This window comes from Catharus ustulatus, chromosome 8 (assembly GCF_009819885.2).
Source record: "Catharus ustulatus isolate bCatUst1 chromosome 8, bCatUst1.pri.v2, whole genome shotgun sequence".
NCBI classification, from domain to species: Eukaryota; Metazoa; Chordata; class Aves; order Passeriformes; family Turdidae; genus Catharus; species Catharus ustulatus.
The window spans coordinates 13,650,819-13,678,181 of NC_046228.1; the positions used below are offsets into that span (position 1 = coordinate 13,650,819).

General features: G+C 41.5%; 1 protein-coding gene across 2 annotated transcripts in view; it reads right to left on the bottom strand.

Moving 5' to 3' along the window:
* Nucleotides 1–27,363, bottom strand: part of ARMH3 (armadillo like helical domain containing 3) — a 125,182-nt gene that overhangs the window by 54,993 nt on the left and 42,826 nt on the right. For both annotated transcript variants that reach the window (XM_033066182.1, XM_033066183.2), the window contains exons 21-23: nt 18,602–18,684; nt 17,957–18,083; nt 15,206–15,281 (exon numbers count right to left, since the gene is read on the bottom strand). In XM_033066182.1, the coding sequence (XP_032922073.1) occupies nt 15,206–15,281; nt 17,957–18,083; nt 18,602–18,684 (286 nt within the window). The remainder of the gene's footprint in view (nt 1–15,205; nt 15,282–17,956; nt 18,084–18,601; nt 18,685–27,363) is intronic.

Genomic DNA, 27,363 nt, shown 5'->3' on the forward strand with positions numbered 1-27,363 from the left:
TTTAAAACACCACAACAGTTTAATTGATGCATATTACATATTTTATCTAGAGTGGTATAGCAGAATAAACATTTAAAAATTTTAAAATAAAGAAAACCAACAATTTTTCAACAGAGTCTCTGTAATGCTACTGTGGGAACATTCAGTTATGTGCAAATTCCAGTCCTGGCACTGCAAAAAAATAGGGGGTTTTTGTGTGTGCATGTGGGAGGTAGTTGCACATGTAGTCAGGTCCCTGACTGAGGAAGGGAGCATGAACCAATATCCTAAAGGCTGGGATAAGTCTGGTAATGAAAACTTAAATTCTTTTTTTCTAAAATTTTCCTTAAAATTTTTACTGCTGGCCTCCTTCCGTGGCTGTCACCACAATTCTAGTGCTGTTCAACTTCTTGTGTTTACATTTTCCAGATTTTCAGGGAAAAAAATGTGTCTTTGATTATGGTCACTGAGTACAGAGAAGTCCTCCAAGAACAAGGAAAGCATACATGGTCCTTCCCTCCAAATTTGCTCTGAAACATCAACAGCACAGAATGTTGAACTGCTATAGTATTGATTTTCCAGCTGAGACCAAAGGCAAACATCCTGACCACTCGGTGAGCTTTACACTTCTCAACAAAAGGAATTTATCTGGATAAATTCCTGTTTGTGTAGCAACCCTGGAAATTTGTCTCCATGGCTGTGGTTCAGAATTTCCTCATTCCTCATCCTAGACTGTCACATAACGAAGCTATACAAGATTAGAACAATTTCTGTGTTTCAGCAGCACACCAAAAAAACCCCAGAAAAATCTCAGGATGCATCCTTTACAGTGTGCGATACTTCTACAAAGGAACCCAGAAAAATTCTGGAAAAAGGGCAGTGTAATTATAGAATGGTGGTCAAAAGAAAAATACAGACAACTTTCCTGAGGCTAGGAGAAAGCATGCTGTGCTAAACAATTTAATAATTAAATTGGAGAAGAAAATACCACTGTAATTAACATACAAAGAACCAGCATAGCCCAGCTAATCTCATCATGAAGAGATTGAATAAAGTAGCATGCGTTTTACAGAGCAATTTAATCTGGCAAGCAATTAATCGTAAGCGCACTAAGTCAAACGAACAGATTTCCCTTTAAGGGGATCTCATTCATCATCTGTAATGTATTCTAAACCTCAATTTGTTAGCCAGTCCCTGAATTTTACTGAAGACATTTACTGTCTTCCTTCAGTGGAAAAGTGATCCCTAACAGGATGGAGTGGCATCTGTCTTTTTGAAGTGGCTACCCTGTTAACACTAACAGGTTCTCAATCACTGATGCAGGAAGCAAATAACCTACATAGCATGTAACAGCAGGTATGAGTTTTTACATGCCTTGTACTGTAGAAAACCCTACAATGGTATCTCTCACACTATATGAATCACATCTTAAACAACATGATCTGATCCATCTCAAATGCTCTGGAGTCAATAACGTTACTGATGAGGGGAGGGGGAATTAAAAAAAAAAAAAAAAAGTCAAACCATAAAAAATCTCCACCTTCCTTGCTCACTGAGAACCTCTGCAGACATCTTTCACCTGGCCTCCTCCTGGTGCAAATATGGGGTTCTGGCTTCCCCCATTCTCTCATTCTCAGCTTCAAAATAATTCTTCCATGTTTAGATTGCATGATTCTAACAGATTACAGGAGTGCCCCAGACTCTCAGTGCTTTTAATTTTAGAAAACGGTTCACTTCCAATTTTTACTTATTCATGATACTCCCTCCCTCTCCATTTGTTCCCATTACAAACTACCCTTCAGCTTCAGAAGCTGTTCTACATCACTTTTGTTTTCCACTACATTAGCAGTATCCAGTAGTTTTCTCTTTGCTGGATTGGGCAAAGCATGAGCCAAGAGTCCTTCAGAAGGAAATCATGATTCCTGATGCTTGTCTGCTCCTGTCTCCATACAAGTTTATCTTTCTATAAGATGAATTTGAAGGCCTCCTCTCTTCCTAGGAAAGGAAAATACTTAACAGAAAGTCTATCTTCCTGTGTAGACGGTATTATTTTTCTTCTGCCTGAGTGCACAGTTGGGATCATGAGGATTAGCAGGCTGAAAGCAATCAAAGCTCACATCCTCTAAGTGCCCTTGGCCCAAACTGATTCCCCTCCAAACACAGAAAATAATTTAAAAATAAAAAAGCATGAGCAGAGAAAAGGGGTTTAAGAACCCCTCAGTACAGTTAAGTCCTAACAGGGACCACTAAACTTTTATTCAAACACATGTACAGTAGTTTCACGAATACAAGCCGCACGGATTATAAGCCGCACCCCCGGTGCCTCGACAATGTTGCTGTCTTTGTCAATAGATAAGCCGCACCCCGAATATTAGCCGCACTTTCGTTCGTCGCGAGAATCCATGCGCAGCTTTCACAAATTGGCCAATTAGTAACAGGATCGCGGCATAGCGGGCTTTACTGGCTCGGGGCGGGGCCAGGCAGGCTCGGCCCGCTCATGGTTGCTGATGGGGCCGGCCGGGTGGTGCTGCAGCCGCCGCCGGGCTCACTGGCCCCCCTCTCCCGTCAGCACCGCCCCACCGCTGCGTTAACGTAGTCGCCCTGCCGGCGGGCCAGGCACTGCCGCCGCTGGCAGGCATGCCGGCCGCGTCGCCGCTGCGTTAACGTAGTCGCCCTGCCGGCGGGCCAGCCGCTGCCGCCGCTGGCAGGCATGCCGGCCGCGTCGCCGCTGCGTTAACGTAGTCGCACTGCCGGCGGGCCAGGCGCTGCCGCCGCTGGCAGGCATGCCGGCCGCGTCGCCGCTGCGTTAACGTAGTCGCCCTGCCGGCGGGCCAGGCACTGCCGCCGCTGGCAGACATGCCGGCCGCGTCGCTGCTGCGTTAACGTAGTCGCCCTGCCGGCGGGCCAGCCGCTGCCGCCAGGCTCGCCGGCCGCCCCCTCCCATCTGCACCGCCGCCGCGTTTCCTCGCCCTGACCGGCACTGCAGGCCCTCGCACCGCCGGGCTCCCCCACGCTGCTGGCCCCGATTCTGCTGGGCTTCCCCCGCTGCCAGGCAGCCCCACCCGCCGGCCTTCCTGCTTCTGCCATGCTCCCCTGCACTGCTAGCCCCAGTTCTCCCGGGCTCCCCCGCCCTGCTGGCCCGGGCTCTGCCGCCCCCCCTGCCCCGCCCTGCTGGCTCAGGCTCTGCCGCCCGCCCCCCACACTGCTGGCCCCGCCTCTGCCAGGCTTTCCCACTTCAGCCGGGGCCGGCCGGGCTCCAGCTTGGCTTGGGGCTGCCGCGGGCTATCACTTCCGTGTTGGCAGCTTTTAGAATTTTGTTAATGTATTAGCCGCCCCGGAATATTGGCCGCACTTCCGGGTTTCCACCAAAATTTTGGTCAAATTGGTGCGGCTTGTATTCGTGAAATTACTGTAGTAGCATTTCATTTAGAAAGTACACAAAATTCACTCAGATGAAGCTACTGGCCATGTGTGAACAAAAGCTTGCAACAGACATACAACTTCTGCCAATGCCTTCCTGCCCCACTGTCACTCCAAATCAATTCAAAGGATAGATTTCTTCACAGTAATTTCATCACCTATGCCTGGCTGCTTTCAGACCTCTTCCAGCTTAATTTCCCTTATGCTCCACTCAGACTGAAGGCATGAATATAAAGCAGCCCCATGACAAATCCAAGTTAAATATGTAGTCCTGGAGACAGTACAATTAAAAAAAAAAATAAAAAACAACCCTGAGTTATGCTCCACACCAAGTTCAGTTAGCATCATCTCATTCCAGAAACAGTTAATGCAAAGTTTATATTTAACTCATTATGAGAAAATACTGCCTTACTCCATTGTCCAAAACAACTCATTAAACCAAAATTAATCAAAACAAAGATTTCTGTATTCCCAGAGGGAAAGAAGAAAACCCCACACTGCAAAAAGATGTTTAAACTAGAGAAAACTCCTGATGGTTAAGCCTTTAAACTCCTCTGACCTGAACCCAAGCGCACAGTATTGCTCCCTGATGCTTTTCTGCTATATAACATCATACCCAGACCAATACCACATTAAAACAACAGCGAGGGCAGGCACAATTCATTTAACAATTAATCTATCCTAGCTATCATTTTCACTTGTCATTAGCTGCCTCTTAAATGCCCTCAATCTCATAAGCACAGCCTCTTCCTTTAGATGCACACACACAGGGGAATATGCCATTATGAGCATTATTCAAAGCAGAGCTTTCCGTGCCCATCACCAACCACAGCATTAATCACACTGAGAACAGCTTCTCCTCACAAATGACTGACTTGCGTAGTTGGATCTCATCAGCAGGATCCAATTTCATGGTCAGATCACAGACAGCAGACAATACTGGGCATCTGCAACATACAGCAAGTTCTCTAGTTTTTACCCTTTAAAGATCTTTCAGGGAAAGAAAATAGATGCCAAGTGCCTACTGACTTAAGTGCCCTACTCTGCATGTCTAACAGACAGGTCCAGAGTTAACACACAGCACAACACACTCTATGAAAACAAACTTTCTTGCTTCTTCTACCATTGGACCATACAGTGAAGAGACTGCCCTCTAAAATCATATGGGTTAGGTTAAAAAGGACCTTGGCAGGTTCCATGGTCCAACTCTGTACCCAGCACTGGGCCAGTTAACCCACAGCTATCAGGTAAGATGTTAGTAAGTCCCAAGGATGGAGACTGCACTGAGCTATCTGGCCTAGTATGGGATCACTCATTCTGAGAAGAGCCTTCCTTATTGCCATCTTACTTCCCAGGCAAACTTCAGATCCTGGACACTCTTGTTTCATGCTAAAGGTAAATGTCACCAAACAAGGAAGAAAAATAGGTGCTACCCAGTGAGAACTGCACATTCTGCTCCTTCAGCAAGGCTCAAGGAACCTCACATGTGGGGATTTAATATCAAAGCAACAAACAGCTTTCCAACTAAGGAATCCAGAACAACGTAAGGCAGACTTATTGCTTTCTAAGTTTACAAGGGAATGTCTGCCTCAGACAAGCTCATCTCAAATATCATAAAAAATTAACGTAAAGCTCAGATTTTAAAGCAAACAGTGCTGCAAAATTATGAGGACATTAAATAATTAGAAAAAAAATTAAGTAAAAGCAATAGGCCTTTGTTCATAATACACTGCTTTGCTTAATGGTCTCTCTGTAAAGTCTTTTTGGACACACCATGAAGGACATTATATGAGGTATATCATATTCACCTCCCCCATAAGCAGCAAGAGCTTTACATTCATTAACATAATACACAACTACACAATCTTCCAGCAGAAGGATCCAGTTTAAAATTCCTCACCCAAAGTGTGTGCAACGTCACGTTTGTTTAGAATAAAAGGCATTTATCCTGCCCTCAATGCACACACTTACCAGCCACATTTTGTATAGTGGATTGCAGGTTTTTTTTTAAAACTGCACCCAAAGCCACCATTGAAATTCAATGTTCTAAAGTTTGAAATCATCCTTCCCTTGGCCACAAAGGTTGCATTACCTCCCATCCCACACAGACTCAAAAACTTTCCATAATCCAACTAATGAGAAGAAAAATGTCACTGTAATTAACACACAAAGTGACGACCTAATTAATCACTAAAGCAGCAACATGAAAAAGCTCTAGGCTTTCAAAGTTTTCTAACAAAGTCAGGCAAAAGGATTGCCAGGGAGCTTTTAAGGTCATTCCACTTCTAGTCACCCTGAAAATAAGATGCATTTGAGACCATGCTTTTATATCCTATTAAACAGGACTCCACTGCAATGAGATGCCTTCAATGAATCAGTGATCTCCTACTTCAGACTACCATGTAACACCCAAGTTCCCACTTTTTGTGCTCACAGTACTATCATCTCAAGCCCAGTACTTAAGGCAAAGCTTTAGGCAATGATTATGTTCATATTAACAGCAAGAAGAGTTTTAAAAATCCACCCTGCACTATACCAGCACAAGCAAGAGAACATGTGTTCAGACCTTGCAAAGTGTCTCATCAGTGACCACTGATGACTCTAGACATAACCATTAAAACTACTTGGCAGCATTTCAGCTTAAAACTAGTTCAACAGATCAATGCTGCTAGGAGAGACCATCCTGCTGCCCCTAACACTGAGCTGTTTGTGCCTCCACCCTCTGCAGGCTGACACAGCCAGTCATGTATGTATATCCAACAGAAGCTTGACAACAGACCCACATTAAAACACATTGTTTTGTCCTTTTTTGTCCTGCCTACACAGTTTTATCCTGGGTGAGGACCCCAGTCTCTTCCTTTACATGCAGGTGCATGATGCAGGCTGCTCCCACAGAGAAGGCAGGAACACTGTCAGTTTATACCTCCTCCAAGTGAGCAGAGCGCAGGCTGAGGAGGCACACTTGGCAGTTTTGCCAGAGGAACATCCTTTAATTAAACCCTTACCAGGATAAGATACCAGAATCTGGTACTCAACACAAATGAATTCTTCATGGGATTGTTGTTACCTTAATCTGGTTGGCTTTGATTGCTGAGAATCAGCTGAGCACATGGGCATTTCTGACTGCTGAACCTTCAGTCAGCATCCCTTGAAACAGGCAACAGAAGTCTGACCTGAGAACTAAGGGAGAAAGTGCTCAAGCATTATGCCATCACTTTCTGAATTTTCTTCTAGCTGCAAAGATTAGGAAAAAAAATTTAAAGACTACATAGAATAGGAATAAAAGGCTGCATTTTGGGATTCCCAAGCAGTCAATTTCATTCAGGCCACCAGAAACTCTGATGTATCTTAGTGTTTCTATCTGGACTCAGAGATATTAGAGCACATAGATTTCAGTTTGGAAAGTGGGGGAGTGGGAAGGGGGTGTGGTGTGTGGAAATCACACTCACTCAGGTTCTGATTTTCCCTTCCCCTCCAAGTAGTATTTTTCTTTCACCTTAGCCCACCGGTATTTACTAGCAGTTGCAAAGTTAGCCCCTTTGTAGCCTTGATTTATGTGAGTGACTGTGCACTGCCTGGTCTGAAGAAGTGTGGCACCAGGCAAGAAATTGTTTTTTGTTTTGCTTGCCAAATAGGCTAAGACGGCGTATTGGTAGGGCGAGACAACTTTTTCTGCCTTCCTGGCTAGAGCTCCTAAAAAAACCCAACACCTTAACTTTAAAAGCTGGAATGAGTATTTATTTTAATGATCAAAGTCTTAGAAACAAGATGTCTTCCTCTCACAGTTCCCTGGGAACTGAGCTCCAGATTCTGGTGCAATGTGGAATGCACCAGAAAAAAAACTAACTGCAGTTCTGCAGTCATGCTAACAATGTATTATCCTTGCTTTCAGCTCAAGATAAGGTAGGTACTTCATTACCTTAATGAACAGATGTACTTAATGAGTGGGTACTTTGTCAGTTTAGTCCTAAAGGAAGATTAGGAGAACAAGGCATTTACATTCCTAGAGCTAACCCAAATTTTAGGCCCCCCACTAGTATAAGATAATAAGAAATACATGTTGCTGGTTTTTGAAAAGCTTTTCTGTAAGTACACATCCCACAGCCCAGACTTTCAGAGGGAATAATAATTCTGGCTGCTGCTGTGAGCAACAGATTTCTTTTAAACAGAAAGAGCAAAACAGCATTATACTACATCACTTTTCAAGGGAAAAAGGTGTTATTTAAGCTCACAATGATTTTTACATTGTTTGGGTTATGAAGAAAGTTGCTTAATGTTCTTTCTTCACTGAAGCAAATCTTGAAAGCCAGATTTGAGACCAGCAGAGATCAGAGTCCCTTATATTTACCCAAAGAATAAAACCAGCATGGACAAAGTTCCAACAAGCTATAAACAGCTGCTTCAAACTGTGCCTCAATCATGTTCCAGTAGAGCCAGTTCTTGGGGCCAAAAGAATCTGGTTGCTTCCTGGCTGCAACAGAGCTACCAACAAAGGCATTGACTGTAAGGTTGAAATCTATCAATTAGGAACTGAACTCATGCCAGCCACAGTACCAGAATAATAATGAAGATTGTTCTCATAAACAGGAGGAAACAATACAACAATTCAGAAACAAACAGCAGAGCTCTCTGGATTTTGAGCTTCAACAAAATACCCAAGATGTATACAAGTCTGCATCCTAGGTTTGCAGCACCTGCTTTAATGCATTACTGAGCTCAGACATTACTTGCCTGTGTCCAGCACATGGATTCAAGACCAAAATATCTGCAAATGAGACAGAAAAATAACTTCTGACCAATAAATATTATATCCACTTCTGAAATAAACCAGAAGTACTCCCTATGCTTACATATATTCTCCACTGCTTTTATGTTTCTACAGAGAAAGGTATTTGGCAAGCAAAACAAAAAACAATTTCTTGCCTGCTGCCAACACTTCTTCAGACCAGGCAGTGCACAGTCACTCACATAAATCAAACAGACTACAACTGCACTGAGAAGTCTCTGACTTCTCTCCTCTACTGTTTTTCCAAAGCTTCACACCCCAAATTCATCAGCACAAAAGCTGAAATTATGTGCCAACATCACACTTCCAAAGCTGCATACACAGCTTATAAAAAAAATTACTAACAGTTTAACTAACACCAACTTGTAAGCCTACAGTCTGCACCCATGAGTCCAGCAGAGATCTGCAGACAGGAATTTTTTGTTCATAGAGCGGCTGTACTTGAAAAAGAGCAAATTAAATCTGAGTTCTAATATATTAGCAACGGAGGCAACATTTCTCACCAAGTAAGTAAGCCTACAGATAAGTAAGTAGCTACAGATCCTGCCTAACTTTGCAAATCTTTCACATTTCAAGGAATAAATGTTTCCAATGAAATGCCAGGAGGACAAAAGCTCACAAGTGGACAAACAGCACTGAGATGTTCACCTTACAAGAATCACATGAACTAAGAGACCTGCTGAGCTTTGGAGTAAGCTGCCAAGCAGTGGCTGCTCTGCAGAGGAGTCTGGAGTTTCCTTTCAGCCCAGCAAACAATCTGAGCCTTCAAAAGGCTCACCTCCATAACAAACCCTGTAGAGCAGCTGAAGTACAGAAGTGGATCCTACTCCCAGGCCCCTCTTGAAGGTCAGCCTGTCACCTTTGAGACAGGAAGAAAGGAGATGAAAGCTGCTGATACAGTTGCAGACCTTGGAAAAAAGCTAAGAAAGTCAGTTAAGCGAGGTTACCATCCTAATTTACCATCCTTCAGAATAAATCACTTCAAGAACCTCCTCCCCCCAATCCAAAAAGCCTTGTTTACTTTGAGGATGAAATTTTAGAGAAAAAGTGATCTCTGGAGAATGGCATCCAAATGCCCTGAAGAAAGCACGCCATGGCTATGGTATCTCAGACAGAGGCATTCTTTGCCATACAAACATCTTTGCTTAAAATCAGCATCAGCTCCAGAAACTGTAAGTCATCAGAAAAAGAAGGAAATCACAAAGAAATCAATCCTTCTGAAAACCTACTGAAAACAGAAATTTATTAAAGAGAAAACAGTCTTGACATTGTCAGAGTCCCTTCATGGCAGAAACAGAAGTAACTGGCAGAAAGAAGGAAGATGACCTGGGATGCACCCAACTTGCCAAACCATGCTGCTGTGTTTGTGGAATTGGTCCATACAACACCACTCAACCAACAGATTTGCTCTCTGGATTTGGGCCAGTGGCAGAGACAACATTTAATTAAGCCACTGCACAAATTAGAAAGAATGAAAGAAAATTATAGCAGAATTAAATTGGCTATGGTTCTGTAAAAGAAACACCAAGATGAATCAGCTAGTAAATAAAGAGCAATGACTGAAAACTAACACTCCTACCTCGAGAAGAAATCAGATAACATACAAGAAACAAAGTGCTGAAGTTACACGACTAGATAAAGCCTTAAATACTAATAAAAATAATTGAAACATGGGTTAGACTGCTGTGAAAAGGTGAAACACTGCCACCCAAGTAAGGAATGTTTCTTTCCTTCTTTTCTGATTCTCCTGTCAGTATGCTGCTGGCCATAATGTCCTCCTTCTTTCAATCCACCTGCTTCCTCTGTTCAGGTGCCAGCTAATGCCAGAACCTGTACACATCAAGATCTGTTGCTCCTAGTAAAGGAACTTTCCCTACCATAATACTGCAAGGTCGAGTGAAAAACAAGCAGTGGTAGCAGGTGAACTCTCAGTAACCACTATAACTCTGTTATAACCACGTGGCATTTCAGGAACTGTTCTGCTCTGCCAAAGTCCCTGTGCAGTCAGAAAAGCATGCAACAAAAAACACATGAAATGACAAGAAGGGTCTGCTAGTTTTGTTACTTCTGTGAGGAATGACCACAGATCACCAAAAAAGAACCAGAACAAAGCCAGAATCGTCATCTAAAACCTGTTTTCACATTTACAGCATCAGAATTTTTTTTCAAGCTACCACACTACCACCCAAAAACTGAACTGAACTAATTCTTCAAATAGTTTGGATACATACACTTCTGAAGTTTTTGTACATTATTTTAGTAAGAATTTGATCCATAATCTTGTCGAGTTTGTGTTACAATTTAAAAATACTGATAAAATACATTTCTGAGTTTCTCTTTGCGTTTTGTTGCTTTTTTCTTATTAAAAAAATAATTGTTGACTGTCTTTTACTATCCTGTGATCTGAGTTCAGTCAGGTTGATTAGCAGTGGCAACATGTCAGAGGTCATTACTATTAAACACACCTCAGTGAACAATTCAATGGAGTTGTTATTCCATCAGTGTAGACCTCACAGGTGGTTTTAAGAATTGCAGGGAATGAACTCCAGATCACTGTGGGCTGTAACCTGCATGCCTGAGCACCCTCTGCTGCTCTGCACTGGCTGGCCCTGAGCAGTTCCACATGGTCCCACAGTCCCAGGGGACTCATCCAGAGCAACAGCACTGCTGGAAGAAGCAACACCCGAGCACCTAGAGCCAACCCTTGTGGCTCATCTGGGACAAGCTGGAAACAAGAATATGCTTGGTATTTCCAGCTCTGATTATGGCTTTAATAAGTCCATTGTCAAAGGAAACATGTTTGTGTGTGTCTTCTATATGTAAATAAATATATATAATTTAAGTGTATATATGTGTGTATATCTGTATATGTATTATACATGCATTTATATATACACAGACATCCATACATGGATGTTCACATTTATATAGGTGCATATACCTATAATGGTCATACAGATATCTGTATTTTTATATATATGCATTTAGATTTACTTGACCATTTATTTTCATAAACAGGCTTTAGGCTTGCTCTCCCATTTTCACTCTGATTCATATTGGCAAGAAATGTGTTTGTATGTCTATTATGTCTGTGCAGAGAGGGAAGGACAAAAATGTGTGTATGTGTACAGATATAAACACATTTTGCACACAGTCTCAGCTGACTACAATCCACCACCTATACCACAAATACAGATGCATTTCCCTATCAACAGATCAAATTTCACATATCCTGAATAAAAGCCATTGCAACATGACTTGGTCAGCAGCATTCTGGTCTTCTCTCTGCTTAAACAAATGCTAAATTCCTTGCAGTCTGATGGAACAATCCTGAAGACACTAGGTACACTTTCCAAAAAAATATCTGAATAGAGCCCTCTCTTCTGTCAAGGTTTTCAACAAGTGCAGTTCTGTGAGTGCTGGTAATTTATCAGGAGCTATAGCTGCAGGGTCAGGGTGACAAGTATCCTACAACAAACAACAACAGTCCAATTTGGTCTAAGTAAAATTACAAATATTCATTCAGAGTGCTCCTGTATAGACAGACATAAAGCAAAACCATAAAACACATCCATGCAACGCTCCTGAGTGCTCCTCTGAAATCCCTAGTCTCTCCTTTACAACTCCAAAAGCAGCCCTGGGAGAAGCAGCACCTTCTGTTCAAGGAAAAAGCATCACACAGGGTGTGATGGAACAAAAGTAGCTGCAAGATGGAAGAGTGAATGAAAGTACCCAAGTAAGGCTTGTAGTATATGCTACAACAGCACAGAAAACACCTTAAAAATCCTATTGCCTAGTTCCATGCTACAAAATAACTGCCTCTTATTAAAAGTGTTTCAGTGAGAAAAATAAAATTACTTTTAAAATTATGATGGGGCTGAATTTCAGACGAGGGAGAAATTCAGCATATTAATCATTGAGTTAATCTATTTATTCACATCAGAAAAATCCTGATCAGGAGAAAGTCTATTAAAGAAGACGGGATGCAGCTGCCACCTTTCTCACTGAATAGGCAATGAGAAGATGCCCCTTTGAACCCTGTGTTAATAAAATTCTCATTAAATGCAAACCTGCACAATGTTATGTTGAAGAGGCTCATTAGTTAAGGGAAAAAAAACCTTGTCTCAAAATGTGTTTATTTCCTCATAGGTGAGAAGGTGAGTTTTCAAACCACCAACTGCTGCACTTTATTTCAACGCCATCAGTGCTGCAGCTATATCTTGCAGTCTATCACATCTCAATTATTTATGAAAACCACAGAGACAAATCCACAGACAGAAATTATAGTGACTGTTATGAGATAGGACAGCAATCAGAATCACTCATTCCAGTTTGGTATGTAAGATTTTCAGACAGATAAAGATATTATTATTCTTTCTTCTTCAATTTTTCATTTTCTTTGAGTTGGACAGAAGTGATGAATTATCTGCAGAAAGGAGAAAAAGCAAGAATAGCCTCCCTACCTCTTAATACTCAAAAAGAATATTCATGACTGCTTTTTTGACTGGAGTAAGGACAACAAAAATCAAATAATCAGCAACAACAGAATTCAGACTGTCTACTGGAAAACTTTTAGTCCAACTAAAAGGTACTGTTCATACCATAATAGGATACACAAAGCAGGATCTCTCTGCGGCTGAGTTTAAAAAAGAACGTGTCTAAGATTCTCTGGGTATTACTCATCCTGACTGTCTATTTAAGCAACTCATCAGCAGAGCTCATCAGTCCAGCACTGTGGGGTACAAGCAGGACTGTTTGGTGTCTCCTCTACAGTTACTCCTGTAACACAAATGCATTTTAGCCTTGAAACATTATAAACAACTCACCAGTCCTCTCCCAGCAGAAATGTACATAAAATTGTACACTAGGATTTAAGACACTTGTAAAAGCCCACTGTATGCATGCACAGGCAGATGCTTTTAGATTGCTAAAACCCACTAAAAGCCCTAGGATAAGGAAATTGCAATGTTTATTTATTTTTAAATAGCCTGTGTACTGAGACCAAGATATAAACCAAAGCATGACTTTGCACTGCCCAGTTACAGCAAAAAGCAGATAATCACTGCTCATAAAAACTTTACAGAATGATGAAGCAAGGTGAGGAATAACTCCAGTGTGGATTTCTCTAAATTCATTTCCATCATGGCAAAAGCATCCAAATAAGACACAGTATGCTAAGACCACTCTAAGGGAAAGTCAAAGGGGCACAAACAAAGAAGGAAACCCAAATAATGGGGAGCTAGGCCAGGTTCTAGTCCCAGTCACCACTTTGAACTACCACACTGTCAAACACCTTCACAAAAGCACACTACCTTTGGACTTCTCTGGCTGCGCTGAAATCTATTCAGAAAGAACCCTTCAAACGTAGTATTTTTACTACCAGAAGAAAACTAACTAGAAGAAAAAAAAACTCCCTTTTTTTTTTTTCAGAGCAAGGAAATAGGATAAATCAAACAGACCAATTTGTCAGAATTCTAATCCCTCTCAAGGCCTTGAATCATCTGTAATTTAGACCTTTACTAATTTCACTGAACGAAAAGCAGTCATTTGTGACATTTCAACACAGATGAGCAGTTGGGTGGAGCAGAGGAAAGCTACCAGAAGTCCAGAAGATAAACAGACTAGAGGCTTCATGCTTCCAGACATCACCACCTCCTGAACATGCCTGGTGCAGGCTGTCCTTGAAGTGCATCATGGTGCCAGCTTTTTGGTTGCATCTTGTTCTCAGCTGCATGCTGATCTTCACAAAAGCAGTTGCAAAGCCAACAGGAAATAAACCCATGCAAAGTTTTGGTTCCACAAGCCAGAGGAGAGTACAAACGCTCTGTGATCATTGGGTTTTTCTCTCTTCTGAGTTCAGATTTCTTTAGCTGGTTTTACAGAGCACTCCCTGAGCAGAACTCTGTATCACATTCAGTGACATTAGTCAACAGCCACCTGTTCTGCTGCTTCACTCCAAGTGCACTATCTACCCACACATGTTCACTTACATCTGCTTCAATAAACCCAAAAATAAGGATAGTAAAAAAACAACTTTTGAATCATATATGATATTATCAAGCTTACAGATTTATTAAGGGAACCTTTAAAGTGGTTTACAGACATGGAAGATGTATATTGACATGAGAAATGCCCTCAGCAAGTTTGTCCTACATAATGTCTTTTGTAGTGAAGAAAACCATGAGTAGTAGCAATGCAACATTACTGAGCTACTTGGTGTTGCACAGACACCAAGCGTCTGGAGTGACTAGGGAAGTGACAGATTATTTTTTTTTTGTATAAGTACTTTTGTCTTTTATGGTTTGTTTACAAGCCAGAGTTAAGAATAAATTTTCCCTCTCAACATTCCTCCATTTTCCAATCAATCATGCATGGTCCTCAGTGCCCAGTACCCAGCTTGGTCAGCAGTAGCTGTTTCAGGTGCCAGAAAATTTAAGTATTGTCATTGTGAAAGAATACACACCTAGATTTACACTCCTTAGTCTTACAAGTAAAGCATAACTTCTCCCCTTCTGCCCTTCAACAAGAAGAGGAGATTTAAGAGAACACTGAAATGTCCTTAAATAATCTGTTTTAAACACACACCAAAATCTTGCAATGTTCAGAGGCCTCGAATCTGCTTATTACAGCAGGCTTACAGTCCCCTTCATAGCTTTATGGAATTGCAATAGAATCATGCAACAAAAATCCATTAAGTTCACAATTGCTCTGCCAGCACAGCATTATTCTCTACTGTATAACTTCTCCCAAGAATGATGTGAGGATTAATTCATTACAGTTTGTACTGTGCTTTGAAAGCACTCAGTCTACAGAAGAGCTGAGAGAATTATTAGAGGACAATCAAATCCTGGTGATCATTCCTTTCTGTCTGTGAGCCCTGTTTAGAGCAACAATTTAGCCCAACAAGTAGAACAAATTCAAAACAAAATTCATTAAAACAAATGTGAAACTGTCATGATAAAAATGTAGTCACACAGGAAATGAGAAACTTTTAAAGAGCAATTAACTTCTACTCCTTACCTAATATTGACTAATGCATGGGTCACCTTGCTTGCAGGCTCTTTCCATTGACCAGCATTGGTAGACAGCCTTAGAACTGAAAGGAGAAAACAGTTACTGCTGGCACAGAACTGGTAATTTCATAACTCAAAATGGGAAAAAAAATAAATCTGGTTTGGCAAGATGGCAGTCCAGGAACCACATCAAAACAAAGGTCATCTTTGAGATTATTGTGATCCAGGGTAGAAGTTCCCTTCAAAGCCCATATAAGAAACATAATGAACATGGAAGGGGTGAGTAGAACAGAATAATGATTTGGAGGCAGAGGGGATGGAAGAATCTGGGTTCTCTGAACTGCTTTCACCTTCACATACACAGCTCATTTTCCCCAGAAACAAAACGGCATCCCAAGCCTAGAATAGTTTTTATTCCACACACAGTTGTTCTCCTCCAGCTGCTGCTTACACAAAGTTCCATCTGAACTGGACTGCATACTTCAGTTTAAACCCTCTCCAGCAATGAAGAATTCTTTACATGCCCATTTACCTAGAGTTGTAGAGAGGAATTACACACCAGCATAAAGAAAAAACACTGCCTGTAGGAAGAAGGGTGGTGTTCTCTGGCACAGATGGTCTCTGACAGACTTAAGAGTAGATCTGAAAACATTCTGCAACAGAAGAACTTCTAGGGAATCCAATTCTTTTCTGCCAGAGTACCAAAAATATTTATTTAGGTCAAAATATGTAGTGTTTTTATGGTAGTAGTTACTTGCACAACTCTTGGTAAGCATCAAAACAATAACAGATCCTGTAGCAGATGTTTTGATTAATTTCCATATTGCCTGAACAAAGAGAATTTTCTATGAATTTGTACATACATGGTTTTCTGGAGGTTAGGCTCCACAAGAAAGGTTCACCCCCAATTTAGAAGTGAAGGAACAGCTCACCATCTGAAATTTGGATCATCCAGAAACATGGATACAAGTTTATGCTTAAGCACAGTGGTTGCATACTTAGGCCTATAACTGAAGGACAGAAGCTTGCAGTCCTGCAGATCCAGATAAAGTTCAGTTTCAGAACAAGAAACAGAACAAGAGAAAAAAACTAAGTCAATTAGATTCCACCTCCACTCCCAACATGGAAAGTCTCAACTATATTAACAGAAAAACTAAAGGACTAACTTTCTCATTTGTGCTAACAAATATCCCCAGGTTAGGGGACAGAAGGGTCAAACTCTCAGAGATGGGCTGACAGGCAAAGGGAAGCTATCAGGACACTTGGTAGCTTTCATCAGCTTGAGACAGTGCTACCTTCTCACCTGCTATTCTACCATTACATGTCACCTGCAGAAAAAAAGTTGTCAGCTCTGAGTAACATTGTTTTGTCAAACAGTAGGTACTGTACTTGAATACCTGAAGTAATATATTCAATTCAGGCATCTGCAAGAGTAATACAATGGGGTTTACTATATATAGGAGGAGGGTAAACATTCATGTGATAAATTGTTTCAACAGGTCAGGTGTGCCTTTTGCAACCCAACTGAGGAAGTATTTAAGTGCATTATTCTTTTATTCCACTTACCTTCAGCTTCCACAGGGGATGGGTTTGAAAAAATTATTATCTAGTAAAAGCACCTCATCTTACTAGCTGCAACTCTTGGGAGTAGAAAATGGGTTAGCAAAAAATCTTATGCACTCAGAGGGCACAAAAATGGCCAAGTGATCCCTTACATAATGGTTGAAAACTGGGAAATTTATACAAAAGGGCAGTTTGTTTCTGCTTGCAGTTACAGGGGATAGTCAGCTACTTTTATTTAGGTGAGGATGTCTCTCCCATGTCAGAAGAGGGCTGTGCCAACTGCCTGCCCTTTAACTCTCCTTACACCTTATATTAACTCCTGTGGTTCATTGGGAGATCACGCTGAGGATGGAGCGGAGGGTGAAGGAATGAGATGTCCTTTGGAATAATGCAAACAAAGAACACAGCTATATTCTTTTTTTCACAGCTTCAAGTATGCAGTACACCAGTGCTGCTGCAGCTACCCTGGGCTGCAGGTTCCTGTGCATAACACTGCCTGATTATGCCTCCATGCATTCCTTGCTCTTCTTTGCTCCTCTTCCCTGCTGGGTGTCACTTGGCTCCCTTCCCTCTCTCTTGAAGGATGGCAGCTTCTCCCTATTTTGCCAGGGGGCACATTCTTCAGTCCAGCAATTCACTTGTCACTACAAGCAGGTTTGTGAGGGCTGTTTTCTTGGCTGCTTTGGCAATGAGTGAAGTAGACATGATTTGTCTAGCACAGCAAGCTTCTTGCTGTAAGTTTCTCAAATTCTTTTCCAAATTCCTATTTGCATTCAGTGTTTCTCTATGCTGGGTGTACCCAGCAGCATGTGCAGCATGTACCTGCTTTGTGACTTAAAACTGTCAAATGTAATAGAGGAAAACTACACAAAATGCATGAAATACCACATATTACATTGTGACAATAAATTTGTATTTTCAACATTAAGTGACAGAGGGAAGGGCAAGGAGTCCATTCTTACTTTTTTGTGACTTTAAAAAAAACCTTATCCTTTCAATAAGTTTATCCCTCTCTCAATTCTTAATTTAGCAACATGCCCCAGCACACGTGCTCACACATGCACATACACCAAACGTTCACCCAGCATGGTACACATCAGTAGCAGGCAGACAGGAAACACCTGACACAAACATCCCTCTTCCACCACCCTCACTTCCAGGCAGCAGCAGTCCTGACAAGTCAGGAGGCACTCACCCATAGAATAAAGGTTGTCAAAATTCTGGTGCATCCGAATGATTTCATAATACAGCTCATCATAGCTGCTGGGAGTGGGCAGAAATGTGTCTCCATAAGTGATGAACATGTTGAACAGGTTCACAACCTATGCAAGTGAAAAGAAGTTGCAACAGGAACATTTATCCCAAATCTATTCTGCAACAGAAATAATACAAATTATGTCCAAAACCTTCAAAGGAATAGCTTGCAGTTGCAGCAGATTGTATTATATTGTTTCTTGCTTTATCTCTTATTTTCCTTATAGGACCAAAGAGACAGACAAGAAGTTTAAATATTGTTTTATCTAAGGCCAGAAAAACATGTTTCTATTTTGAATACAAAGGACTACAGAGAAAAAAAATATTAACAAATCTGGAAAATTGAACTAGGCCATTCCTCACAAAGACTTCTTTATTTCAAGTGAGTCCAAGCGCTGCCCTTTCCAAACACCTAGTGAAAGCAACCACAATGATATTCCTCTGCTTCATGGCCTTGTTCTTCTATCTCCTTAACACGTCAGAAATCCTTTCTGGAATCCTTTCAGCAATACAATTCCTTCCTAATATTAATTCACAATAAAGTTGTTAAAAATAAGAGGATTTGTGCATGGGTAAAGATGCTCACCATAAGAGCAAGGGTGAAGATGTTGTGCTTAGCCAGCAACACAGTCTCATTAGACATGAGGAACTTCAACAAGTTGATCAAAGCTAGGAGAAAATAAATATTTTTTAAATATTATAAAAAGCAAAACCATTCTCAACAAGTCACTTATATACAGATGCATTTACATTATCTAGTGCAAATTAAACTAAATGCCAGCTATTCACCTCAGAAATATATCAATTTATACGTAGGGTTTGGCAGTGCTTTTTGTTGCTAAAATACCCTGCTGAACAGATAAGTGACAGCTATTTTACCTTCCCACATTTATTCTCCTTCACTGACTTCCCAATCAAATCTACTCAGGCTTAAGGTACATCTCTTGTTAACTCAGCTCATGGAGATTTTTCTATCTGCTAGATCCTGGAGCAAGCTTTGGGGTTAGAGAATCCAACTGTCTCGTTTCTGCTTCATATATCACCAACATGATATATGCATAGTCAGCCCCAAACTGTCACTCTTGTTGATACATGCAGTTATAAAAAATAAAAAAGGTAAGAAAACCCCCACAGCACAGCTTTTCTGTAGCTCTCTGTCAATACTGCTGCAAGGATGTAGTACTTTATTGTGTCAGTTATCTGGGGCTGTGCCATAAAGATCACAGATCTGGTTCACACTTGTCTTAAATAATAAAACAACAAAAGCTCCTGCTGTAACCACCCAGTATCAGTTAGTAACAGTGGTAATTAACAAAAAGGTTGGCTAAAAAGGCTTTAATCAAACAGATTTTACAATAAGCAACTGCATTACATGCACTTGAATAAAACGTAGTTTCTTATCTTTTTTTTTTTCCTAGTTGTTGAAATTTTTAGAAAACTAGTTCCTTCTGCATTATAGCTGTTCAGGAGCGAAAGTTGATGTCTGACTAGAAGAGGTTCTTAATGTACTTTCTGCTCTGAAGTCAACACATTTCAGGACTTAAAACATCTGAATTAAGATATACTGCAAAGTCAACGCTGGAACACTGCACACACCTTTTTAAAAAGCTTCTTAATTATCTACTAATTAGTAATTTCATCCAACAGAACAATACCAGGCATTACTCCAATTTCTTACAGGCACAAGTAGAACCTGTTAATCCATTCTTCCCCCCACCACTACACAAGTGTCACACATTAACCAGCAACTGGTGAGAAAATAAACTGTGGTTTGGGAGAACTCCACAGTGAATGCAGAAAAGACCATTCAGCCCAAAGTACAGGCTATGAAAAAGGAAGAGATAAAGCACAGGGAACAGGAATGAGGTATGGACAGAATTTAGATATTCATCCCCTTCAAGATTACAAAGTATTCACAAAAGATAAAAAAACCCACAGCAAAATCATGTGGACACACTTAATCAGATTTTGAATTAAACAAAACTGTCAGATTATGAATGCTGTCCTGCAACCTCTACTTTACAATACTAGAAGTTAACCATGAGTATCACAAGTTTATTTATGCACACCAAAAGACAAGCCTACGACCCCAAGGTGGGTATTTATTCATCACAGGCAGAAGCTATTTCCATTTAATCTTCCAGTGCATAGCTGATACTGAACCGCAAACCAGGAATGAACAAAATTCTCTGCAAACTCCAGACATGCAAGTGATGTATCTTCCAGAGCTATTTCAGGATTAACCATCAGCAATAGCATTTCTCTCTCCATGTCAGCAGCTCACCTCACAAAGCAGATACATTAACACCTTTTCAATCCAGCCACATAACTCTCTATACCATCATCACCCCATCATCAGACAAACTCCTGGGACCAAAAGCAGAGCCTGGATTACACAATAACACAGCTCTGAAAATACCCCTGTCAGTTATTTTTCTGCAAAACAAACGCTTCAAAACAAAGTAGCAGGTACAGATGGGCTTTCCACCAGAGCAAAGATCCAGCTAAAAACAGGTTGCCAAGGTAACCAAACCTCCACAGCAAAAAAAGTCTCCTGCAGTTAGTGCCTTGGACTGCAGACAGCTGCCCTGCATCTCTGTCATAGCAGCTCATTGGCCATTTCTAGTTACAAGCATGGTTTTACCTCCTCCCCACCTGTCAAAGTCCACAGGGCCACAGCTCATGACCAGGTGCTGCTGTAAAACTGCCAGCAGCTTGAGTTGGTGGAGGCAAAGTAGCAGAGCTCTGGATTTTCTATGACAAGTTGTGAGGAGCCTGGTGTTCATTTCTTTGCCTCTTGCTCTCCCACAAGAGCCCTGCTGAATGGCCTTTGTCAGCAGGTCATGGCACAGTGTGACACCGAACACCCAAAAACACTGAACATGAAAGCTGTCTGTGATGAGGAGGAACCATTTTTAAAAGAACATGTGTATTTGTCCAGAGCAGAAGCACTCACCAAATGACAAGGACAACACCCTACAACTGCTATTTCTCACAGACCACCCTGAAGCACTTGTACTGCTCTGTGTATTGGTGACCACACTTGAAGAACTTTCTCTGTTCTACCCCCACATTTGTTTCAGCAATTGTAATGAATCTACGTTTAATTTCCCTGTTTCAGTTTGAAAGAAGACAAGATTACCTCCGCTTGAAATCAGTTTTTATACCTGAATTGCAGTGCATCATAGCCCACTCAGAATTATCTGTGCTGTTTCTTCCCTAACTACTAGGAGGGAGAGGGACATGCTTCACATGAAGAAGAAACAGAGTACTGAGCTCAGAGTCTGGTCAGAAGAAGTAACCCATCAGAGGTTTACAGTCACTGCGTGCCCTGCACTGACAAATTTATCAACTGTTTGGAAACCACACATTCCTAAAAAATGTTCAGTGTTCCTAACTGGGACATACACTACATCGATGCTAAAAGAGCAACCAATCTTTTTCCACACCAGCAAACTCTGCAGCAGCCTCTACTGAGGTGTCTCTAAGGACCACGAACACTTCGGAACCTTTAAATCCCTTTGCCGTGTCTCTGTAGCTTGTTTGGAAGGCAGACCCTGTACTGAAAATGAGGACAGCTATGCCCTGAAGTTTTCAGAACTAGCAACTTTTAGATCTGGCTTCATGTGCCTAGTGCCCTTCAGCAACAATTACACACACAAAATAAACCTTTAGAGGAAAGTCCAACTGACTGAACACCTCTCTGCCCTTGAGCTCCAACAGAGCACTGATGCTACTATTCCTAAACAAACTGAAGCCAAACCAGATGTGTCACATTTTCCCTGCTGCAATCAACTGTTTGCCTCTCACACCCCACCTGCAGACTGCCCTCTCACACTAACCAGGAAATTATCCCTTTTTTTCCTTTTTTTTCCCCCAACAGAAGAACACTTCACTCTCCCCAGCTGCACAGGCAGACACCAATGTGATCCTTGTTTGCACTCAGCCACCTTATCCCAAATTATGCTCCAGAATTTAGCAGCAATGGATGAATGGATGGCTTGAGGACAAGATCTATTTCAACAATAACTGGAAAACAGCACCATTTTTCCAATACCCTCTAGAGCCTTTATTTCCTCCCTAAAGATATCTGTTCTTGGCATTCATTAGCAGGACCTGAAACTGTGGTGAGTCTTGAAACATCCATAATTTTACAATAAAACAGTGAAACTGTATTAGGACTTCTTTAGTAATAAAGGGAGAAGGCTGTAACTAAAGCTGCCACCAGCATGTTCATGTAAGTGACCTGAGCTGAGTACACTGGCTATGCTTCTTAAATCAACAAGAAGAGAACACAGCTTTGGACACCTATGTTTAGAGCCTCAAACCCAAGTAGACAAGCATGCTGAGTGGACATACAGCCATGTGACAGGCTGTAATGTGAAAAGTGGTATACAACAGGTTGGCTCTTGGACAATTTTCTTTCCAAAGGATTATTATAGCGAAAGGATGAAAAGTGACATCATAGATATCCCCCCTACTTTTTAAACTGAAATTATTGCAGTGAAAGAACCCCTTAGCTCTTTCACTGCACAGCTGCTTTTGAAGACACTTTCCCTTATCAGCTTCTGTAGCCACTCTGTCTGCCAAGGAGCAGCAGTACATGCCTGTTCACTTATTTGCTGACCTCCCTCAAGCCAATCCTCTGTGAGAAGACTGTGGGCAGCCACCATCTCTCCTTTACTTCTACCAGGAAGAAGTTAATTCCTGTTACAGATGCCCTTCACTCCCTTCTTCTGTTCTTATTCACATAGCAGACTTACCTTCTCTCCCTGTAAGCCTTGTTTCAAACAAATACATTCAGCCTCAGCTGAATTTGAATTCACACAAAATTGGTTTATTTAGTGTCTCAGTGTTTACTGTTTGGATCATATGTAACGCAACAGGACCATGGAGGTAGGCCAAGAGAAAAGGGGGAAAAATAAGTAGTAACATCCCTTGAGCAAGTCAGAAAGTAGCACAGACTGCCAGGAGCATCAGAAGGCTCTGATGTGTCATTGCACAACGGAGCAGAAGAGAATAGCCCTGAGACACTCATCAACGAGAGCTCGGATGGGCTGAGCACAGTACGGAGGCCTCTGTCACTGCATCTGCTGTGCTTATAGGTCAAGAATCTTCTAATGGTGCATATAATGGCCCTCAAGAAAGGAGCAAGGCAGAGAGGGATGTGAGGGCTCCTCAGCTGCAGTATAACATCCATTAACAGCATCTAGTGCTATACTAAAATTCTCCAATTTTCTACCCTTCAACTTTCAGGGCACACGGGGAAGAACTGTGATTTTCCCATTCCCTCTAGAAGTTACCATTAACCAATGGTGTATTCAGTGTCCTCCTTGCAGTGTCTCAAATCATAATCCCCTTAGAAGGATCCCCACCCATATATGACTAGAAGGCAGCTGATTATGATATCTGGGCAACACTTCCATGCTGCAGAGAAGTCACCTGCCTGCAAGTGCTTCAGTAGCACAGTAACCACCCTGGACCTCCTATACCCACCCTGCTCGTATATACACACTCCCAAGGTCCAAACTACTCACTGTAGCACAAGGTAAGCCAGATCTGGTTAAGGCTTAGTGCAACTAACGCTGCAACTTAGAAGAGAGTGGATTAGATTCTTCAGGAAGCACCACTGGTCTTTCTGTGCTTCAGTTCTTCCAACACACCAGAGAAAACAGAACCATTCTATCTGCAACAGCACTGAAGTATAAAAAGAGCAACACAGCGAGCCCTGTCTGCACCTGGCCAGATCAAAGGTCCACCTAAACTTAGTGCTCTGTCTATAAATGGTCAGCATCAAATGCCTGTTGAAAAACAATAGGTCAAACAACGCTTTCTTAATATGTTCTTCCATATTCCAAAATTCAGCATGATTCCCTTATATGAGGGAAATTACAGCACAGAATGTGAAAAAAGCAGATTCTCACAACATGACAATACCATAACCACAGTCCACTCTCTTGTTCCAGAGTGGAAGTCACAAGGGCAAAGTTAGGATAACCATGCAACCCACTGTGCAGCTACGAGGAAAGACCCCAGAACACAGTAAACACCTTAGAAAATGCTGTAACTAAAGACAATTCAGATTTAGGGAAGCAAAAGGCTCAAACATGACACTCTGAGATGACCTAAGTGTTAAGAGGGTGCAGATCTGGCCACATTCAGCTTTGGCAGGCACTCAGAAGAACAGTGATAAAAACAAACTCAGCAGGAGACGGGTATCTACAGATTAGGATTGACAGAAAAGAATCAACAGGGGTATCCCAGAGAGGAGAAATAGTTACATTGCTATTACAAACTAACACACCAGAACTCCCTGAGGCACAAACTATCCCAAGCACCCTCGGACAAGTGCACCAATTACTCAGAGACAGCACTTGCAGCTTCCTGTCAATCACCCACAGCACTAGAAAACAAGACTCTTGCACCAGTGCTGCAGTCACCTCTCAGGGGAGCAGGGGAAGCAATAAATAGTGATGTCTTCAATATCACCAGTCAACATACTCCAGCTCCTTTGCTCTGCTGTGATCAGAGCAAAGGATCACTGCTGTAGCAATCACCTGCCTGAACACTCCTCCAGCCTCCCTCTCACTGCCACAGGCACTGCCAAGTTCTTCCTCCCAGCCACCACAGCTCTGTGGCAAAAAGCAGCTGGCAACTGGCAGGCTCCCCATCACCAGCACTCCACAGCTGTTCTCTCTTTTCCCCACGACTCACTCTCAAGGGTACATCCATGAAAGCAGGCTGTTTTCTTAATGAGAATCAACAGCTTGCCAGAGGGCTGGAGCACATGCTGGCACAACCCATCACTCCCAGGATCAGTCGAGCAGGCTACTTCACTTCCAGCCCTTTACTTTCTTTATATAGCCCCCATCCCTGGTACTCACTGTTCCCACCTAAATGGAACCAACAGTGTGAAATTGCAAGCTTAATGGAAATGCTGATTGCTGATGCCAGAGCAATGCTACTAGATGGCAATCCAGCAAGCAGTAAGAAATAACACAAATTTTCCAACTTCAGCTAAGGTGTAGACGAACAATATGTTTTTTTCCTTTAAAATAAATAAATAAATAAATAACCACACACTCACAAGCCTCATCCCTCTTTAGAGGAAAAGGTAGTATTGAGCTCAATTCTGTTTTGTCTGACAGTGTAGGTTCACACCTTTAAACAATAGTCTTGGGAGTTAGTGTGGCACATTTTTGCCTCAGGTTTTCAAAAACAGAAAAGGTGAAGAATCTGGAGAAAGAGAAGAAATACTGTGTGAGAACATGGAAACACTGCAAGGTAAGGAACCCAGGAGATGCTGCTTGAACACAAAAAGGGGCCTGAGATAAATTACTGCCTTCTGAGTGCTGCAGTCCCTCTGTGCAGATACAGAAACAGCTTTGAACAGCTGACTGTAACACTTCTATCATCAATGGGACCATCTCCCAGGAGAAATTATCACACTATCTCCACTAGGTCACTACAATCTGCAAACTGTTAATGACTCACCATCAATTTTTCCAGTATTTCCTAGCTTTATCTAAAACAAGACAGAGCAACATACCTGGATGAGACCTGCCAGGCTAAGGCAGGATGACCAAAAGGTTGCCAGACTTTCAACCATGCAAATTACTAAATTCCCTTAGTGCTCACCTGAGCAAGGCTGTGTTAAGAAATTCTCATCCTGATCTCACCAGGTGATCAATAACAGCCATAAATCTTATATTATTCTTCTTCTGTTCACTGGCTATCAAGGTCAAACTATCATCAATATTAAAGGACGTTAACAAAGTAAAAGTAAAGCAGATGCTTCCTAAAAATAACCCATGCAGAAAATTTAGAGCAACCTCCTTCAGAAGAAAGCCACTGAGTTTCTGCATTTCTTACACTACTTTCTTTAAGAGTTTAAATATCAGGGCATTTCACTAAATGGCTAGAGTGTTCCCATGAAAATATTCTAGCTTTGTTTGGTTGAAGGAGGTAATGTGGAAAGGTGAGCATGACATTGTCCCACCAGCTTGAATGCCAGCAGAATACTACAAGCAAACATTTCAGTCTTCCTTCTGACCTTCCCATCTTGCTGCCTCTAGGTGAGCTTTCTAAGATGAGACTGGGGTTTTCTTTAGGGTAACATGGAATGCTGCCAGGAGCACAAATTAAATAAAACAATGACTATCAACCCACAACACACACCACAACTATAAACAAAAATTATTTTGTAAAACCATCTTTCCATTTCAATCCTTTCCTGAATTCTGTGAAACAGATAACTGGATTAACAGCTGCATTCCTGAACCAGCTTGGGCCAACACAGCACCACATATCACAAGCACCAACACTCCTAGAAATAAAGAAAACAGGACCCCCTAAGGACTGCAAACTCCCACTATATATTCCATGGCACACAACAGTTAGAGCCCTTAGTTTGTGTGAGAAACGAAGCCATTTGCTAACTGGCCAAGCAGCTCTATGGTCTTCCAAACTCTCATGGCACCTAGTGACCAGGAACTTTGCCAGTGAACCAGACTGTCTGGTACACCAGTGTGTGAATCCTGCCTCCACAAGAGCTGCAAGATGAAAAGCTTCCCTTGCCAGGTAGCTGCCGCAGAATATGACAGTGACAGCCAGATTTGTGAAGACACAACATCACCTGACTTCCAGTCTGTTCAGCAACATAAATCAGAGGGCTGAAGCAGACCTGCTCAACAGTTGTAGAAGCAGAAATGACACAGAAAACATACTCTGAGTAATAAATGTTTCAGTCACAAAAATAATAAATCAAAGTGATTAAACAATACCATTTTAAATACACACTGCATAAGGACAGTATTATATATACTGAAAGTCTGGGGGGATCTCCCCTACAAAAAATTGCTTCTTTATTTTAAAATATTCCACAAAGGAACCTTTGGCGTTTTTAGTATTCACCCAAAAAGATTTTGAATGCAGTACTATACTTGCCATAAAATATAGAACCTGACAAAAAGATCTGAAGAGTATACAAAAAGGGGAAATAAAAAGTGTATTTTGTCTAGTAGCATTGTAGAAGTCTGCTTTGATAACCCTAAAATGAAAAAGGAGAAAAATTAACTTCTTGATAGTGCTACATATTTGAAGCACCCTTATTTTAACAGTGCATTCTGCACCTACCAAAATAAGCTACAAGATAAGGAACTATAGTCTTATGCTAAACCAGTTTGGAAACTCATCTTCAACACTTACTAATGGCAATACCCACTTTTAATCCTACTTGCATTCAACTGCCCCAATAAATAGCTATTTCACCATTATTATTACAGTTCAGATTTTTAAGGCTCTACTCTTGCTATTAGAAATCTTAATAGTATTGCTTTTCTGTTTCTT